At 38.8% G+C, this 21,536-nt stretch overlaps 1 protein-coding gene across 2 annotated transcripts in view; it reads left to right on the forward strand.

Moving 5' to 3' along the window:
- The window catches only part of Snx6 (sorting nexin 6), a 66,531-nt gene that overhangs the window by 8,145 nt on the left and 36,850 nt on the right, over positions 1 to 21,536 (forward strand). For both annotated transcript variants that reach the window (XM_071683831.1, XM_071683832.1), the window contains exons 2-6: positions 1,538 to 1,642; positions 4,997 to 5,107; positions 9,107 to 9,228; positions 16,745 to 16,868; positions 18,350 to 18,554. In XM_071683831.1, the coding sequence (XP_071539932.1) occupies positions 1,538 to 1,642; positions 4,997 to 5,107; positions 9,107 to 9,228; positions 16,745 to 16,868; positions 18,350 to 18,554 (667 nt within the window). The remainder of the gene's footprint in view (positions 1 to 1,537; positions 1,643 to 4,996; positions 5,108 to 9,106; positions 9,229 to 16,744; positions 16,869 to 18,349; positions 18,555 to 21,536) is intronic.

Genomic DNA, 21,536 nt, shown 5'->3' on the forward strand with positions numbered 1-21,536 from the left:
AAGGTGGTGTCATAGGGTAACTGTCCATTTACTTTTGACTGATGGAATAGCTCAGGATTAAAATGCCCCTCAATCCACCTAAAGCGTGAATTTAGTTTTCTGTGAGATTTGCAGGTACTAGAAAGTTATGCTTTCTCCAGTATTGGTAAATCTTTTGAAATTTAGCCTCTCATTTGTGTTTTACTCTTGCCTGTAATAGCCCAATCTTTTTGATGTATTTTGACCCATATGTTGTGGCTGGTACATGTATGGTTTCTGCATTCTAAACTCCTGAGTGGGAGTTTTGGAATGGACGGTTTACCTAGTGATAAGGGCACACAAGCAGTCAGCTCTCAGGAACAAAAATTAAAGTAATACCCACAGAAGAGGGAAAATGAACCAACATTGAGGTGTAAGGAAGGTGGGTCATATTTTTGAGGTTAACCTGGGAGAGTTGATAAGTCAGACCAGTTTCAACTCAACACTGTCAGGTACGGATGTAGAGCCAGAATATGAAAGCAATACTCCATACAAGGACAGGTCAGTTCTCTGTATAAATGGAGCAACTGCTCAAACGAGAAGTTTAGGCATCTAAACAGGACTCCCAGTTTCTTAAGTGGTAGACATAGCCATTTCAGTAATATGAAGTCTCCAAGATAATTGGGATGTTAAAAAAATAACAAGTACATTCAGTGAGTGAATTGTTTGAGTTACATGTCCTTCAAAGGAGAGAGAGGAATGTTATGAGGAATTTTCATTTGAGAGGGGCAAAAAATGGACCTTGGAGGCATGAAACTTAATCAGAGTTCATATGCCCTACTTAAGACATCCTGTCCAAGTGGTGAGATGGGATGCAGATTAAGTGAGAGAAGGAGCAGATTTGAAGGATGTGGAAGAAAGCATTGTTCAGTTGTCAGCATATGAGTGCATTTGGTTTATTGTATAAGAAGAAATCATTGATAAAAAGGAGAAGCAGTGTAGGAGACAGAACAACCCTGAGGAACACCACTGTTGATGGAGAGATGGGGAGAGGCTGATCCATCAATGACTATGGAAATAGATCTGCCAGAGAGGAAGGTAGATAAGAGGGAGCAAAGTGAGGGGGAAGCCAAAAGAAGCTAGATTAGAGATGAGACCATGATGCCACACTCTCTCAAAAGCTTTGGATACTTCAAGGGCAAATGTGACAATACTAGAGAAGAGAGAGGTGATATTCTGGACTGCTGGTGGCTAGACTGGAGTTGATGGACCTCACCATTGGGCATGAGAGGAATGGGAAGGGTGATCACCTATTTCTTCTCTTTTTAAGTACCCTACAGTCATATCATATTCATTAGAACTGCATTTTTATTATGCTAGCAAAGAGGTTCACAGTTGGATGATGATTACCCAGGTTAAGGAAATACTTGAATGCAAAATGATGAAGTGGTGAATAGGGCCAGTGAAAAAAGTTACTTTAATAGAGCACATGAGCTCAATATGGAACTTGTTTTTAACCTACCATCGTTGATTTAACCATTTACAGTCTAGTAAATAAACAAAGTGAATTTTATTTCAGAGTGGGAGATCAGATACTGTGGACCTTAATGACAGCTCGCTTCAGGTGGATATTTCTGATGCCTTGAGTGAGAGAGAAAAGGTCAAATTTACCGTCCACACAAAAGTAAGTTATAGCTATTGTTTTGTATTGTAGTTTTGAGAGGAACTTGATATACCTGGAAGGGGAACACTTATATTTTTGTTACAATTCCATGTTTGGGGAATGCTAGCGTAATGAATACTTGCTATATTTGGAGTGAACAGTGGGAGACCCTGATATATCACTTTTTGATATATCTGATTCATTCATAATATCACATCTCCATTGGGAATGCAGTATTAGACTTATAGTTCGATTATAATGATAGTTTGAAGTGGCCACAGGGGTTGGACACTCAATGAATAGTGCTGTATCTACCTGCAAATTATGTACTGACCTTTATACACAGTAATAGAACACAGTAGAATAACACAGTATTTTTGTGTACAAAAATTGCAATGTGCATACTTAAGCAGTTGTTGGTGATACTTGTAGTGATTGTAGGGCTAGAAGTGAGGGTGACAGTGGAGGAGGTAGCAGCAGATTACACTAACTCTAGTATTTATTGCACTTAGAATAACATATACATATAACACTTATGGATCTACTACTATAAAGTCACTGTCGTAGCAAAAAATGTGGTTTCTGGAAGAAATATGTCACAAATCTTAGTTTGGGTTAACAGATCCTGATATATGGTCAGTGTAGCCAGAATGAATGAACTTCCATAATGTGTTTATAACGCACTGAAGATGTGTATTGTAGTCTGTTGAAATCTGTACTTTTTGGGTTTCTTTTCTTTTGTGTTTGTACAATATATTAATGTATCTAATGTTACAGCACAAGATTACATATGTATAATTTATGTATACGGAAATTGAACTGTATTTGCTAAGCACTGGGCACTTCAAACTATCATTGGATTTTTTCATTCTGATAATAATTTGTTAATAATGTGATCTAGCTTTGGTTACCTAATAAAATCAATTTCTGGTATAGAGTGAGGTTTCACTGTATTATTACATATCCTTTAAAAGTAATTGATTCCTTATGGTGATGGTGTATACTTCTGAAAGAGAAATGCTTTTTTTATTAGAAATTATATATATGTAATGATTTGTACTGTATGGAGATGTGGTTTTACACTCATGGGTCCCCATTTCTTGAACATTCTCTGTTACATGTCTTCTTAAATTTATGTTTGCTGTGTGTATTAAACTTGTCCTCAGTCATTCTATTCCATTCATCCTCCATTTGTATACTGAAACTTATTTCTTTACATCTATTTTACAAGTTTTTTTTGCTTAATTTCATGTTATGTCCTATACTTTGTTGCTGATTTCTTTACATGTATTTTACAAGTTTTTTTTTTTTTGCTTAATTTCATGTTATGTCCTTTACTTTGTTGCTGTTCACTGTACACATCATGAGGCTGTTATAAAAACTTAGCTAAGGTAACAAATGATAAAGAAAAAACAGTGTTATTTAACTTTCTGGGCATGCATACTCCTTGTGGTAGCTGACATTACTAAAATTTCACCCTCCCCCTTCCCATTTCATGTGACAATTGTTAAAAAGTAAAAGTATCAGACAGTAACAGCATTTTATTCCCGTTGTGTTTGTAAGATTTTTTGATCCATTATTAATTAGAAATATGATATTATCCAAGAAAAAAGAGAGAGAGTTCTTAGTGCTGTCTGAGGTAAGATCAAACACATGACATGCACATTTCAAGTCATGAGCAATTACGGTGTATTCCTTGCTGTAGTTTTAAACAGTAGTTATTGTAGAAAAGCCAGCTATATTTTGATATGTTTTGTTGAATGGGATAAGGATTTTGAGAGCACTATCAGATGAAATTTTATATTCACTACCAGCTTCTCCAAAATTTTGATGGGTCAGAATCCCAGAATCTGCTTTCCATGTTTCTGGGACATGAGTAAGAGGCGTTCTTAACACATGATACATCATGGCATGGTATATCTTCTTTTGTTAGCAAGAATTTAGTAATAATCAGTGAATTGCTGAAATATCCTTGAATTAAAAGATTATCTCAAGGTTAAATGCAGTTGAGTCAGAATATATCCAAGAAGAAATACTTCCGGTGGCCTACACATATATGTCAGCCACTCTTTTTCCTCACACTTATTTTTGATGGGAGTAGTGTGATATTTTTGAATGTTACGATTTTATTCTCAAACAAAGCTGTACCTGGCTGTGAATTGTAGTTATAGTATTGAACAGATAGTTCAAGAAAAAGGGAGAGAAAGTTACATATCCACCCGATTTTGGGGGAATATGGAGATGTGTCATCCAGAACACCTGTTGCTGCTCATTTGGCAGTGGACTAGGCCAGTGCAAAGGAACTCATAATACTTTTTGAGTAATATCTCTTATTTTACATGTCAGTCTATCATTTCATAATCTTCCTTTAATTATCATTAATGCAGACATGGAAATTGAAATTGCAGTCTATCTTGCTTCACAAGGGCTAAAGCTTGCTACAGACCCTGATGGGGATTATCCCACAGTTTAAGAAATGCTTTTCTAACTATAAGCTGTGTAGTGTTTCACCAAAGTTAAAAGTAATTGCTGGATTATTATGAAATTGCTGAGCTTGTAATTTCAGACCAAGTCAGGTCAAGTTCGTACCGTTATGCTTTTGACATTTATTTGTAGTGACTTCAGGTTTGATATATTTCGTGCCCTCATCGTTAGTGTGGTGTAACATGAGTCCCTTTGTTGTTGACAAGATATCTATGTCTCAGGTTTCATGAACTCTGTATCAGTGATACTGAAGGACTTATATTGAGCCTCACAAACCTGTGAATTTCATTGATTTAACCAATCATATCAGCATCACATATATTTGTAATAACTATGTGTTCAAGTTTGTTGACTATTGTAATGCCTTACCCATGCTGTAGTATGTAGCATAGGAAAGAAAATGATGAATATGAAATTATTTAAAGATGGCAAGAAATCAGGCAACCATAATTAAACTAGAACATTGAACAAAATGATCTTTAAGATTTGCTACAGATGGTAACATTATATATCTTGTTCTCTCATTTTTCAAGTATACTCTCAGACTTGACCTCAAGAAGGGGAAGAGTTGACCACCTATTTCCAAATTATGGTTCAAGTGCTGAACACTGGATAGAATTAACGTTTTGCAGTCATAATTGTTGTTCATTGTTCTCTATAATTCCCCTGGTGTAATTGCACCTTTTTTTAGTTTTTGATAAGTTTAAGATGACATTGAACAAAAATCATTGAAATATGAACATAAATTTCATTGTAAATGTCAGTAACTGCTCACATTGTAGATTTTACTTTTGACTTCTTTATTATGTTGTACTCTTTAGAATGGTACAGTGATGAGATTCTTATTGTGTGAATAGTATTTAGGTTTTAAGTTAATTTTGTTTCTTACAGACAACCCTTCCAGACTACACCAAACCAGAGTTCTCAGTTGTGCGGCAACATGAAGAATTTATATGGCTGCATGACCGATTTGATGAAAATGAAGACTATGCAGGTTACATTGTAAGTTATTATTATTGCATAACTGAAATTATTGTATCTAAATGATGGAATAACTTGTGAAATGTATTAGTAAAGATAATAGTGGCATGTACAGAGCATCAGATTGGGGAAGAGCAGTGTGGTTTCAGAAGTGGTAGAGGATGTGTGGATCAGGTGTTTGCTTTGAAGAATGTATGTGAGAAATACTTAGAAAAGCAAATGGATTTGTATGTAGCATCTATGGATCTGGAGAAGGCATATGATAGAGTTGATAGAGATGCTCTGTGGAAGGTATTAAGAATATATGGTGTGGGAGGCAAGTTGTTAGAAGCAGTGAAAAGTTTTTATCGAGGATGTAAGGCATGTGTACGTGTAGGAAGAGAGGAAAGTGATTGGTTCTCAGTGAATGTAGGTTTGCGGTAGGGGTGTGTGATGTCTCCATGGTTGTTTAATTTGTTTATGGATGGGGTTGTTAGGGAGGTGAATGCAAGAGTTTTGGAAAGAGGGGCAAGTATGAAGTCTGTTGGGGATGAGAGAGCTTGGGAAGTGAGTCAGTTGTTGTTCGCTGATGATACAGCACTGGTGGCTGATTCATGTGAGAAACTGCAGAAGCTGGTGACTGAGTTTGGTAAAGTGTGTGAAAGAAGAAAGTTAAGAGTAAATGTGAAAAAGAGCAAGGTTATTAGGTACAGTAGGGTTGAGGGTCAATTCAATTGGGAGGTGAGTTTGAATGGAGAAAAACTGGAGGAAGTGAAGTGTTTTAGATATCTGGGAGTGGATCTGGCAGCGGATGGAACCATGGAAGCGGAAGTGGATCATAGGGTGGGGGAGGGGGCAAAAATTCTGGGAGCCTTGAAGAATGTGTGGAAGTCGAGAACATTATCTCGGAAAGCAAAAATGGGTATGTTTGAAGGAATAGTGGTTCCAACAATGTTGTATGGTTGCGAGGCGTGGACTATGGATAGAGTTGTGCGCAGGAGGATGGATGTGCTGGACATGAGATGTTTGAGGACAATGTGTGGTGTGAGGTGGTTTGATCGAGTAAGTAACGTAAGGGTAAGAGAGATGTGTGGAAATAAAAAGAGCGTGGTTGAGAGAGCAGAAGAGGGTGTTTTGAAATGGTTTGGTCACATGGAGAGAATGAGTGAGGAAAGATTGACCAAGAGGATATATGTGTCGGAGGTGGAGGGAACGAGGAGAAGAGGGAGACCAAATTGGAGGTGGAAAGATGGAGTGAAAAAGATTTTGTGTGATCGGGGCCTGAACATGCAGGAGGGTGAAAGGAGGGCAAAGAATAGAGTGAATTGGAGCGATGTGGTATACCGGGGTTGACGTGCTGTCAGTGGATTGAATCAAGGCATGTGTATGGGGGTGGGTTGGGCCATTTCTTTCGTCTGTTTCCTTGCGCTACCTCGCAAACGCGGGAGACAGCGACAAAGCAAAAAAAAAAAAAAAAAAATAGTGTTGATATGAGGAGATGGGGTGAGTATTTTGAAGGTTTGTTGAATGTTTTTGATGATAGAGTGGCAGATGTAGGGTGTTTTGGTCGAGGTGGTGTGCAAAGTGAGGGAGTTAGGGAGAATGATTTGGTTAACAGAGAAGAGGTAGTAAAAGTTTTGCGGAAGATGAAAGCCGGTAAGGCAGCAGGTTTGGATGGTACTGCAGTGGAATTTATTAAAAAAGGGGGTGACTGTATTGTTGACTGGTTGGTAAGGTTATTTAATGTATGTATGACTCATGGTGAGGTGCCTGAAGATTGGAGGAATGCTTGCATAGTGCCATTGTACAAAGGCAAAGGGGATAAAAGTGAGTGCTCAAATTATGGAGGTATAAGTTTGTTGAGTATTCCTGAGAAATTATATGGGAGGGTATTGATTGAGAGGGTGAAGGCATGTACAGAGCATCAGATTGGGGAAGAGCAGTGTGGTTTCAGAAGTGGTAGAGGATGTGTGGATCAGGTGTTTGCTTTGAAGAATGTATGTGAGAAATACTTAGAAAAGCAAATGGATTTGTATGTAGCATTTATGGATCTGGAGAAGGCATATGTTAGAGTTGATAGAGATGCTCTGTGGAAGGTATTAAGAATATATGGTGTGGGAGGCAAGTTGTTAGAAGCAGTGAAAAGTTTTTATCGAGGATGTAAGGCATGTGTATGTGTAGGAAGAGAGGAAAGTGATTGGTTCTCAGTGAATGTAGGTTTGCGGCAGGGGTGTGTGATGTCTCCATGGTTGTTTAATTTGTTTATTGATGGGGTTGTTGGGAGGTGAATGCAAGAGTTTTGGAAAGGGGCAAGTATGCAGTCTGTTGTGGACGAGAGAACTTGGGAAGTGAGACAGTTGTTGTTTGCTGATGTTACAGCGCTGATGGCTGATTTGTGTGAGAAACTGCAGAAGCTGGTGACTGAGTTTGGTAAAGTGTGTTAAAGAAGAAAGCTGAGAGTAAATGTGAATAAGAGCAAGGTTATTAGGTACAGTAGGGTTGAGGGACAAGTCAATTGGGAGATAAGTTTGAATTGAGAAAAACTGGAGGAAGTGAAGTGTTTTAGATATCTGGGAGTGGATCTGGCAGCGGATGGAAGCATGGAAGCGGAAGTGAATCATAGGGCGGGGGAGGGGGCGAAAGTTCTGGGAGCATTGAAGAATGTGTGGAAGTCGAGAACATTATCTTGGAAAGCAAAAATAGGTATGTTTGAAGGAATAGTGGTTCCAACAATGTTATATGGTTGCGAGGCATGGGCTATAGATAGAGTTGTGTGGAGGAGGGTGGATGTGCTGGAAATTAGATGTTTGAGGACAATATGTGGTGTGAGGTGGTTTGATCGAGTAAGTAATATTAGGGTAAGAGAGAGGTGTGGTAATAAAAAGAGTGTGGTTGAGAGAGAGCTGAAGAGGGTGTTTTGAAATGGTTTGGTCACATGGAGAGAATGAGTGAGGAAAGATTGACAGAGGATATACGTGTCAGAGGTGGAGGGAACGAGGAGAAGTGGGAGGCCAACTGGAGGTGGAAAGATGGAGTGAAAAAGATTTTGAGTGATTGGGGCCTGAACATACAGGAGGGTGAAAAGCGTGAAAGGAATAGAGTGAATTGGAACGATGTGGTATACCAGGGTCGACGTGCTGTCAGTGGATTGAACCGGGGCGTGTGAAGTGTCTGCAGTAAACCATGGAAAGTTCTGTGGGGCCTGGATGTGGAAAGGGAGCTGTGGTTTCAGTGCATTATACATGACAGCTAGAGACTGAGTGTGAACGAATGTGGCCTTTGTTGTTTTTTCCTAGCGCTACCTCGCGCACATGTGGGGGGAGGGGGTTGTTATTTCATGTGTGGCAGGGTGGCGATGGGAATGAATAAAGGCAGACAGTTAAATTATGTACATGTGTATATATGTAATATGTCTGTTTGTGTATATATATGTATACGTTGAGATGTATCGGTATGTATATTTGCGTGTCTGGACGTGTAAGTATATACATGTGTATGTGGGTGGGTTGGGCCATTCTTTCGTCTCTTTCCTTGTGCTACCTTGCTAACGCGGGAGACAGCGGCAAAGTAAAATAGATGAATAAATAAATATATATCAGGCATTTTCTTTGAAGAATGTGTGTGAGAAATCCTTAGAAAAACAGATGGATTTATATGTACCATTTATGGATCTGGAGAAGGCATATGATAAGATTGATAGAGATGCTTTGTGGAAGGTCATAATAGTATATATTGTGGGTTTACTTCAGACATTTCACATGTACCCAGCTGCTGCTTTCCATAATTTCTGTATGGAAGCTAACTGTGCTGGGATTGACCATTATGATACTTTCCTAGAATAGCAAAGCTATGGAATTCCCTCCCTTTTTCTTGTCTTTTCCCCTGAAAGTCAGGTATACAAACACCAGAGGATTTCAGATTAGTTTCTTTATTCTTTTTTTATACTCTTCAGTTTTCCTTTTACCCAAGATGGCCTTCTTTTTTCATATACTGTAAATCATTGAAAATTAGTGACAATTTTAATTTTCTTCTTTGTGTTAGATCCCACCACCACCACCTCGACCTGACTTTGATGCATCACGTGAAAAGCTCCAAAAACTGGGTGACGGTGAAGGCAGCATGACCAAAGAAGAGTTCAGCAAGATGAAGCAAGAGCTAGAAGCGTTAGTATAAAACCTTTATAATGTCCTTGAAGTTCGCAAGAATTTCTGTGGATATCTATGAGATTCTTCATTATTTGAAGTTATACTTTATCATTTTCTTTTCAGATAAATTTGTCATTTATTATACTGCTTGTGACCACTTCATAGATTGATTTTTCTCCAGTTTCCAGTCCTTTTTAATCTTTCTGTATTATCTGTTTTCTGCTGTACATAAAACAAAATGGAATGGGTAGTTTTGCTCCTCCTGAGCAATGGAAATAGCAATTGTAATTACCTATTTTTTGCATTGTAGGAAGATAGTTCTATACACTTGAGCAGTCCAGTCTTCTGAATTTTTTATGTAAACCCTTAATCTTTTCAACATTTGTAGTCTCTCAGCATTTACTGTTTTCTTGATTAGTTTATTCTGATCATCCACAACCCATACATTAAACTGTTGCTTTTTTATATCATTTCTAATGTCTTTTTGATCAGTTTTTTGTTATAGCCTCTGGTTACTCTGGTATTGCATCTCTGTGAGAACTGTCCACTATCAGCATTGCCAAGTTGACTGAGAAACAAAATGGCTGTTAGAAACAAAAAGGCATTTATCAGGTTCCCCTCTTTTTCTCTCTTCCATGGTTGACAGCTATGTAGCCCTCAGCTTCTCAGTGTGGCTTATTTGTGTAAGCCTTAAAGGACCTTATCGATATTTGTGTGGTTTCGTGTGTGGGAATGAAACCCACACTTGTACCAATAGCATCTTACCATCATGTAAACTGGAAGGTTTGCTTTATCAGGATAGCAGTGTGAGTATGGAAGTGAAGAAGGGATTGGGGAACAGCATATTCTTCCTGACCCTGAACTGTGCAGCTGAAACATGGACATGGAATGAGTCACAAAGGTTGAGAATCCAGACTGTAGAAAAGAGTTATTTTAAAGGATTGTATGGTATGACTTGATGGATTGAAGAAAGAAATGATGGGATGCATAAGAGCTTTAGCTTAGCAGGGAATGAAAGGGAATGAATTGTAGAATGGGTGAACCATAATACTTAGAGGTGGTATGGGCATGTGGAAAGAATGCAGGTTGGGGAGTTTACAAGGAGAGTGTAGAACAGCATGATTAAAAGGGTTGGGGTGAGATGAAGACCACCTATGACATGGGGAAATGGTGTATGTGAGGGAGGTATTTAAGGATAGGGATAAGCAGGGACTTTTACTATGTCCACCCCTTTGATGGGAGTTCTGGGAGGGAACGGGCATTAGATATATAGATAGATGAATAGCTTAGTCATTATAAGTGCCATATGTCACAAGCAGCTATATGTAGTACTGGAAAAATCCTAGGATTTTTGTTACCCATACCTCATAATGAGGTAGCTTTTTCCCATGGTGATTTAGATAGGATGGAGTGCATTATTGATGTTTAGAGATACCTTATTTCTCAAGCAACAACAGTTATTGCCAAAGAAGGCTCATAGTGTCTCAATTTCCCATATAACATGATGACATATACCATGCCTTGGTGTACTCCCCACAGCCACTGGTGACTAATTGCCAGTAGTCTCAGGAATGCTGTTTATGATGATAATGACTTAGCAGGTGACATTAGGAAAAGTAATCCATTGATGGAGGCAGAAAATATGCAAAGAGATATGAATCAATAAGATTTGATCATATGTTAAGCTGAGCTCATGCCATGTGGCCAGATTTCAATGTACAGAAACAAATATGGATGATATGATAGAATTTTGATTTTTTTAAACTTATGGAAAGTCTTTGTTGATTGATAAGACTAAGAATTTTTATGGAAACTTCTTAGTAGTTGATAATACTGAGATGTTTTTCAATTTTTTGATAAACTGCAGTGTTGGGGACCCTCCTAAGTTTATATTTGCCTTTCCTATAAGGGTCTTTTCAGTTATAATCTTAGTTGCTCGTCTTTGGATCATCTCAATCAGATCAAAGTGCTTATTTAGGTGCAGTGACTAGACTCGTGAGGCATAATTTGAGTTTAGTCTGATATATGCAGTGAATAGTCTAATATACATAACTTTGTCCATATACTTGGTTGTCATTTAATATTTGCTAGCTTATAGTTTGCCTCCTTTACAGTTTGCCTTATGTGCAGTACAGGTGACAGCTTAGGTAAAGTGTCAAACCTTAGGTATCTTACTAACTCTAATTCCTGTAATCTATTTCCTGCTAGTTGATAATCACACTAAGGCCTTCTTTAACTCTGTGATTGTATGATCAGTATAATTTAGCTTGGATGGATGAAGTGATTAGAGCCTGAACATGCAGGAGGGTGAAAGGTATGCACAAGATAGAATGAATTGGAAAGATGTGGTAGGAGGCAACCTGCTGTCAACGGACTGAATCAGGGCATGTGAAGTGGTAGGGAGGAACCATCCGTAAAATTACAAAGGTTATGATCAGGTCACCTATCACCTCTTTCTTCCAAGGTAGGCAGATTTAAAGCCTCTAGCCTTTCCATGTAACTTAGCTCTCTTAATTCTATTACCATCTTTGTTGTCTTCCTTTTTTGTTAACGCTGTGTGCACTTTGTGTTTCTTTAGGTGCAGTGACCAAACTTGAGAATCTTATTCTAGTTTTTGGCCTCATGTGGGATTTGAAGAGCTTGCTAAAGTTTCCTTATCTATTTACTTAAAAGCAATTATGATATTTGCCAGGAAACAGTTTGTGTCCCATACTATTCTCTGAATGTGGAACTATTCAGTCATGTCATCAGTGTAGGAGAAAGAACAGTGCATATTGTGGTTTGAGGACTTTGCTGAGTTTTTAATGGAGCTCATGGAGAATTGCAAGTCATTAAAACTTGGAAAAATTCCTTACTAGAAATTCAGTTGATTGAAACTCCAGAGGCCTTTCTCAAACACCCTGTTAATTGGAATGTGAGTTTGAATGGAGAAAAGTTGGATGAACTGAAGCGTTTTAGATGTCTGGGAGTGGACTTAGCAGTGAATGGAACCATGGAAGTGAATCATAGGATGGGGGAGGGGGCAAAGGTTCTGGAAGCAATGAAGAATGTGTGGAGAGAGAGAACATTATCTTGGAGTGCGAAAATGGGTATGTTTGAAGGAATAGAAGCTCCAAAAACACTATATGGTTGTGAGGCATGGGCTATAGATAGGGTTGTATGAAGGAGGATGGATGTGCTGGAAGTGAAATGTTTGAGGACAATATGTGATGTGAGGTGGTTTGATCAAATAAGTAATGAAATGGTAAGAGAGATGTGTGGTAATAAAAAGAGTGTGGCTAAGAGAGCTGAAGAGGATGTTTTGAAATGGTTTAGACATATGGAGAGACTGAGTGAGAAAAGGTTGACAAAGAAGATATGTGAGTCAAAGGTGGAGGGAACAAGGAGAAGCAGGAGACCAAATTGTAGGTGGAAGGATGGAGTGAAAAAGATTTTGAGCAATCAGGGCATGAACAAGCAGGAGGGTGAGAGGCGTGTAAGGAGTGAATTGGAACAGTGTGATGTACCGGGGTCGACATGCTGTCAGTGGACCGTATCAGTGTATGTGAAACGTCTGGGGTAAACCATGGAAAGGTCTGTGGGGCCTGGATGTGGGTAGGGAGTTGTGCTTTTGGTGCAGTACACATGACAGCTAGAGACTAAGTGTGAATGAATGTGACCTTTTTGTATGGTTTCCTGGTGCTACCTCACTGATGCAGGGGTGTAGCAATGCTTTTTCCTTTGGGGTGGGGTGGTGCAGGGGATGGATGAAGGCAGGTGAGTATGAATATGTGCATGTGTATATATGCATATGTCTTTGTATGTGTATGTATATGTATATATGTTTAACTGTATATGTTTGTGTATGGGTAATTATATATATATTGTGTATACAAGTGGATGGGCCATTCTTTGTGTGTTTTCTGTCGCTACCTCGTTGATGCGGGAGATGATAGTCAAGTGAAATATTATGGATCTGGAGAAGGCATATGATAGGGTTGATAGAGATGCTTTGTGCAGGGTCTTAAGAGCGTATGGAGTGAGAGGTAAGTTGCTAGAAGCAGTGAAAAGTTTTTACCAAGGTTGTAAGGCATGCGTACAAGTAGAAGGAGAGGAGACTGATTGGTTCCCAGCGAATGTTGGTCTGCGGCAGGGGTGTTTGATGCCCCCATGGTTGTTTGATTTGTTTATGGATGGGGTGGGTAGGGAGGTAAATGCAAGAGTTTTGGAGAGAGGGATGAGCATGCAGTCTGTTGGGGATTAGAGGGCTTGGGAAGTGAGTCAGTTGTTGTTCGCCAATGATACAGTCGTAGTTGCTGATTTGGGTGAGAAACTGCAGAAGTTGGTGACTGAGTATGGAAAAGTGTGTGTGAAAGGAGAAAGTTGAGAGTAAATGTGAATAAGAGTAAGGTTATTAGCTTCAGTAGGGTTGAGGGACAAGTTAATTGGGATCTAAGTTTAAATGGAGAAAAATTGGAGGAAGTGAAGTGTTTTAGATACCTAGGAGTGGACTTAGCAGCAAATGGAACCATGGAAGTGGAAGTGAGTCATAGGGTGGGGGGAGGAGCAAAGGTTCTGGAAGTGATGAGGAATGTGTGGAAAGAGAGAACATTATCTCAGAGAGCAAAAATGGAATGGTAGTTCCAACAATATTATATGGTTGCGAGGCATGGGCTTTAGGTAGGGTTGTATGGAGGAGGATGGATGTGTTGGAAATAAAATGTTTGAGGACGATATGTGGTGTGAGGTGGTTTGATCGAGTAAGTAATGAAAGGGTAAGAGATATGTGTGGAAAGATAAAGAGTGTGGTTGAGAGAGCAGAAGAGGGTGTGTTGAAATGGTTTGGACATATGGAGAGAATGAGTGAGGAAAGATTGACAAAGAGGATATATGTGTCAGAGGTGGAGGGAAAAAGGAGGAGCGGGAGACTAAATTGGAGGTGGAAGGATGGAATGAAAAAGATTTTGAGCGATTGTGGCCTGCACATATGAGAGGTTGAGAGGCATACAAGGAATAGAGTGAATTGGAATGGTGTAGAATACCAGGGTCGACATGCTGTCAGTGGACTAAACTAGGGCATGTGAAACGTCTGGGGTAAACCATGGAAAGGTCTGTGTGGCCTGGATGTGGATAGGGAGCTGTGGTTTCGATGCATTACATATGACAGCTTGAGGCTGAATGTGAACACGTGACCTTTTTTGTCTTTTTTTTCTGGCACTACCTTGCTGAAGTGGGGGGTAGCGATTCTGTTACCTGTGGGGAGCGATAGCACCAGGAATGGATAAAGGCAAGCAAGTATGAATATGTACATGTGTATGTATTTATAAGTCTTTGTATGTATATGTGCGTGTATGGGCTTTTATGTATATATATATGTGTATATGAGTGGATGGGCCATCCTTCATCTGAGCCCTGGCACTACCTTTCTGAAACGGGAAACAGAGATTAAGTATAATCATATGAATAAATATCATTCATAATAATGATAATGTATATTTTTTATTTGTTTATTATACTTTGTCGCTGTCTCCCGCGTCAGCGAGGTAACGCAAGGAAACAGATGAAAGAGTGGCCCAACCCACCCACATACACATGTATATACATACACGTCCACACACGCACTTATACATATCTATACATCTCAACGTATACCTATATATACACACACAGACATATACATATATGCACATGTACATAATTCATACTGTCTGCCCTTATTCATTCCTGTTGCCACCCCGCCACCCATGAAATGAAAACCCCCTCCTCCCGCATGTGCGTGAGGTAGCGCTAGGAAAAGACAACAAAGGCCACATTCGTTCACACTCAGACTCTAGCTGTCATGTATAATGCACCGAAACCACAGCTCCCTTTCCACATCCAGGCCCCACAAAACTTTCCATTGTTTACCCCGGACACTTCACATGTCCTGGTTCAATCCATTGACAGCACCTCTACCCTGGTATACCACATCGTTCCAATTCACTCTATTCCTTGCATGCCTTTCACCCTCTTACATGTTCAGGCCCCGATCACTCAAAATCTTTTTCATTCCATCTTTCCACCTCCAATTTGGTCTCCCACTTCTCGTGCCCTCCACCTCTGACGCATATATCCTCTTTGTCAATCTTTCCTCACTCATTCTCTCCATTTGACCAAACCATTTCTAAACACCCTCTTCTGTTCTCTCAACCACACTCTTTTTATTACCACACAACTCTCTTACCCTTTCATTACTTACTCGATCAAACCTCCTCACACCACATATTGTCCTCAAACATCTCATTTCCAGCACATCCACCCTCCTCTGCACAACTCTATGTATAGCACATGCCTCTCAACCTTATAACATTGTTGGAACCACTATTCCTTCAAACATGCCCATTTTTGCTTTCCAAGATAATGTTCTCGACCCACACATTTTTCAAAGCTTCCAGAACTTTCACCCCCTCCCCCACCCTATGATTCACTTCCGCTGCCATGGTTCCACCCGCTGCCAAATCCACTCCCAGATATCTAAAACACTTCACTTCCTCCAGTTTTTCCCCATTCAAACTTACCTCCCAATTGACTTGTCCCTCAACCCTTCCGTACCTAATAACCTTGCTCTTATTCACTTTTAATCTCAGCTTTCTTCTTTCACACACTTTACCAAACTTAGTTGCCAGCTTCTGCAGTTTCTCACCTGAATCAGCCACCAGCGCTGTATCATCAGCGAACAACAACTGACTCACTTCCCAAGCTCTCTCATCCACTACAGACTGCATACCTTCCCCTCTTTCCAAAACTCTTGCATTCACCTCTCTAACAACCCCATCCATAAACAAATTAAACATACATGTATTATTTATTATTGGAGTCTATTTCCCGCATCAGCAAGGTAGCGTCAGGAAAAAGCCCATTTCATCCAGTGGTTTGATATCGGTCCCCTTTCTCAACGTAGATGCCAGTTACTGCAGTAATTGCTGGAAAGAAGTTGTTTATCCAGGAGGAAACCTTTCAGTCTTGTGGTCTTATCCTGTCATTGCAAAGGGCAGCAAAAACGAACATCTCACATGTTTCAGGTGTTGTCATCACACCAAGGTCTGAGATTGTAAGGCAGTCATAGCATCTCTGTAATGCAGACTTGTCCTCAGAAAGAGTGTGTCCATTTGGTTATACAGTTGTGTTTCCATCCACGTAAAGGTTTGGCCAGAAATTAGTGGGCTTGTCATAGTGTAAATATCTACCATTCCTTCCAGTGCATCTCATCCTGGTTACATAAGAAACAAGACTATTTCAAAATATGACAAATTCCATCACAGTGGTGAGCTGTGAGTCTGCTTGGGTTTCCAAATATGGATATAAATGTAAACTTTCAACTGCTAGGTCCCTAGGTTGCTATTTTTTAGAGATTTTCTGTATATGGAATTAAAACTGAAGCAGATTAATATTTATGTATCTATCTATCTATCTTTTTCTCTGATGGGAGTTCCCTCTGGGAACTTCCACCAAGGCAGTCATTTTTAGATTAGGATAAGATATTTGACATTAATACCAAGTATTCTTTTGTCTTCAGTGAGTATCTAGCAACATTCAAGAAGACAGTAGCAATGCATGAGGTATTCCTCACCAGACTAGCACAACACCCCATCTTCAGGAATGACCACAACTTCAAAGTGTTTCTCGAATATGAACAGGATGTGAGTATCTTCCATGTGATTGCTGGTTATTTGTAAGTAGACTGGGCTGGAGAAATCATTGCTTCTTGGTTCTTCCAGATTTAGCTAGATATGTGAAATTCTAAACAATGAAACATGAAAAAGAATGAGGTATGCACATCAAGTTAAGATACCTCCATCAGTTCATTCTCATGAGGTAGTTGTCAGTACAGTACATTAAGTTTCTTTCATTTGGTTTGATATGCTGGTAACTTTGTGAGGATCCTGCAGTCTTTAATTTTTTGATAGAGTACCTGAAGGATTTCATTGTACCAGGATGTGCCGTAAACATTATATGGTAGGTATCCTCATTCATTAGTTGTTAAGTCCAATATGGGTTTTAAGCTCACCCTGCCAGCTACTCCTTTTAGCACATTCACCTCCAAGAGACTTTTGCATACCCATACGTTAGTATGTAATCCTGTAATACATGCTAACCTTCTTTCCTGCTTTTGCATACCCATAGATTAGTATGTAATCCAGTTATACTTACTTACCTTCTTTCTTGCTCACCCACATGTACATGTGTATGTCTCTTTTTAAACCAGGTATCCCTAATAGATAGACAGATGAAATAGATATGATGAATATGGGTTTTATAGGTGTGATTTCATTCTACATACACCTCACCAGCTCACACACTGTATAGTGTTGCTAGGAATGATTTCATACTTCCCATATATATCATTCAAAATTTTATGTACGTGTACTTTTTACATTATGCATAATTTACATATTTGCGTATCATTTCTGCTAGCAGAATGTTATTTTTATGAATAAACAAAAAAGTAACCATATTTGTATAAGAAATATAAACAGTGATACAAGAGAAATAGTTTCTTTTGTTTTTAAAAGTGACTGCAGTATTATAGTTCCTGTATGAGTGAAGCTTCCCAATATGATATCTTTCACATTATATGGATGAACGTGAAGTGTACTATTTTTTGCAGCTGTATTGATAGGTTTACTGTAATATGCACTATTTTTGCTGCTATGTTGTTTGGTTGCCATTGACATTTGTGGGTGGATGTTGGAGTTTGAAAAGGGCACAAAAGTCTGAGGCCAAAAATTCAGCTCATTGCAATTCTCCAAACTGTTTATTTGTTGAATGTTATGAATTGAAATTGAGGTACTGGGAATAATTGACTGTGTATGTTATGGGACTCTTTGGATCGGCACAGATTTACTGATTTTGTGATCTCTTAGGGAGATTTTTTGAGCCATCATGCTTGATACTAAAAGAATGCATTGCATTTGGGATGTTGATGCTTAAAAATCTCGTTTCCTTTGGATCATATTGCCACACATATGATTGTAGATAACTTTCTTGTATTTTTTCTTTCTGTTGTTTAATGAATGATTGGTATCCAGTTTTACTTTTTCAAATGTATGAAATGTTTCATAGTTTGTACAGAATTGATAATGATATTACTGGGATATAATAAGGCTATCTGTTATTACAGCTTTCAGTTAGAACGAAAAATAAGAAGGAAAAGGTAGAAGGTTTGTTCAAGAGCTTTAACAAATCAACAGATGAGTTATTGCTGTCTGCAACGCAAAAGGATGTTGATGACTACTTTGAGAAAGAGAAAGGTTTCCTGTTAGAGTACCACACAGCAATAAAGGACTCAACTTCAAAAGCAGACAAGATGACACAGGCACATAAAAGTAAGAGCATACTGTTTGAAAATGGATGTAAAGTATTATGGAATATTTTTTTTTTTTTTTTTTTTTTTTTTTTTTTTATACTTTGTCGCTGTCTCCCGCGTTTGCGAGGTAGCGCAAGGAAACAGACGAAAGAAATGGCCCAACCCCCCCCCATACACATGTACATACACACGTCCACACACGCAAATATACATACCTACACAGCTTTCCATGGTTTACCCCAGACGCTTCACATGCCTTGATTCAATCCACTGACAGCACGTCAACCCCTGTATACCACATCGCTCCAATTCACTCTATTCCTTGCCCTCCTTTCACCCTCCTGCATGTTCAGGCCCCGATCACACAAAATCTTTTTCACTCCATCTTTCCACCTCCAATTTGGTCTCCCTCTTCTCCTCGTTCCCTCCACCTCCGACACATATATCCTCTTGGTCAATCTTTCCTCACTCATTCTCTCCATGTGCCCAAACCACTTCAAAACACCCTCTTCTGCTCTCTCAACCACAATGTTTATGTGAAGATATTATCAGAGACAAACATGCATAAATATTTGGCCTTTACATGTGACTGTTTGTGGTCTTCATTTCACATCCCACACACCCCACTTTCTTTTCCAAGGTTACAGGTAATGAGTTCAGCCATTACTTAGTCATCCTTAATAATTTTTTGCATGGAAGGTGAAGCCCAAGTGACATTCCCTCTGTCATGAGTCTCCCATGCTGATGGATTGGTCAGACATTTATACTTATTTTTTCTCAGTATCTCCATTATTTTGTTATAAAAGGATACTTTTGGATAAATGCATTAAGTAAGATGTTTTTGCTATATGTTGTGATGAGTAGCATATGCTAAACAGGAGGATTGCCTGCTGAAGAACCTTTAATGGAGGTGCAGTTATTAGCTATACAATTTGCATTTATAATTGTCTCCTTTATTATTAGTTTATGAAGTACTCAGTATTTTGGTAAGTGCATACTTTAAACAGCTGTTGTAAGCTGTGTTATTATAAGCAGTGATTATGTTTGTATATTGTGGTTATTTCCCACTATATTAGTTTAAGAGTTTGGTAGATGTTTCTGAAGGGAACTATGTGAAAATAAATGAAAGGTCAGGAAAGTGCTATATATTTTGACAAGTAGAAGATGGTAAGCATAGCAGTCGAATGATTTTGTAAATGGTGTACTTATGATTGATTACACATGTACATTGGGAGTATTTCCCATATAAGTTTATGAGTTAGGGAAGACAGTGCTGAAGGAAACTGTAGTAAATGGAAAAACGTACTATACTTTTTGAGATGGTATTTTTTATTTATTTTTATTTTGCTTTGTCGCTGTCTCCTGCATTAGTGAGGTAGCGCAAGGAAACAGATGAAAGAATGGCCCAACCCACCCACATGCACATGTGTATACTTACACGTCCACACACTCAAATATACATACCTATACATCTCAATGTATACATACATATACACACACAGACATATACATATATACACATGTACATAATTCATACTGTCTGCCTTTATTCATTCCCATTGCCACCCCGCCACACATGAAATAACAACCCCTTCCCCCCAAATGTGCACGAGGTAGCGCTGGGAAAAGACAACAAAGGCCACTTTCGTTCACACTCAGTCTCTAGCTGTCATGTAATAATGCACCGAAACCACAACTCCCTTTCCACATCTAGTCCCCACAGAACTTTCCATGGTTTGCCCCAGACGCTTCACATGCCCTGGTTCAATCCATTGACAGCACGTCGACCCTGGTATACCACATCATTCCAATTCACTCTATTCCTTGCATGCCTTTCACCCTCCTATGCTCAGTTGGTAGACTTGAAACAGAGAATTAGATGTATGCCATTAGAGAAACTCTATTTTTGGAAAAGAAAAATTGGTCATAAGTCATCTCTGTTTGTCAAAATAGATTGAATTTGATATCCCCTTTTAGATACCATAGAAAAGAGCAGCTCCTTATAGTGAGACATGACCAAGCATTATTTCATGAAAGGAAGATTTTGGTAAAAGCAAAAAAGATATTCCAAGCCTCCACTGCTTCTATTGAACAGCAAGCAAAAAAGGTAACAGCCATACAGGTTACAGGCAAAGGCTCAAGCCAATCTGCTATCAAGTTACAGATTCAAGATCATAAGACCTGAAAGATTTCTTTAATTACTGACATTTTCAGTTTCAGAAAAGTTTGAAGAACCAGACTAAGACTTAAGATAGCTATTTATTTGACAAAATATAAATTCAGTACAGGAGCATGGAAATAAAGAGATGTCAATGTGATATAATGTGTTTTACAAAATATATGAAAATTTTGAAGATTACTGAAATATCTCATTATGAAAACTGTGAACTAAGCATGCTAACAGAGGAAATGAGACCCAGTTATTTTTTGGTAAACCAGATGTGAATGTACTAGAATGCTAGTCACTGAAATATTCCTGATTTATAGAGAAACTAATGAAGAGGTTTGAAAAGTTTTTGACTTAAGAGTAGAACAAAGATCATTTACATCTCTTGCTTTAGGTCTCTGACCAGTTCAGACTCAGCTTTCAACAAGAAAGTATCATGTCATTGTGAAACTTGCATATGTAAGAAACATATATACGAAGTGAGTTTCTTTTAATTTTACTTTATTTTTACCCGTTAAGGGGGTGGCCACAGCTGAAAAAGTCCATTTATCCCTGTCCTTACATACCCTTTTGCATACACTATTCCATGCATTTTTTCACCTTTTCTCTCCCTTCAGTATTCTTCCTCTCCATTTCCTCACTTTGCAGGTGGTTTTCCTCTCACACCAAACCCTTTAATTGTACTGTCGTACAATCTATTTTGTAAACTGTAAACTCCTAGTCTTGCATTCTTTCCACGTGCCCATACCCCCTCAAAGTATTATGTTTCACCCACTCTACCACTCCACAGTTCATCCCTTGTGCATTTCCTGCCATGACACTTCTCATATGCCT

This window comes from Panulirus ornatus, chromosome 37 (assembly GCF_036320965.1).
Source record: "Panulirus ornatus isolate Po-2019 chromosome 37, ASM3632096v1, whole genome shotgun sequence".
In the NCBI taxonomy this organism is placed as follows: Eukaryota; Metazoa; Arthropoda; class Malacostraca; order Decapoda; family Palinuridae; genus Panulirus; species Panulirus ornatus.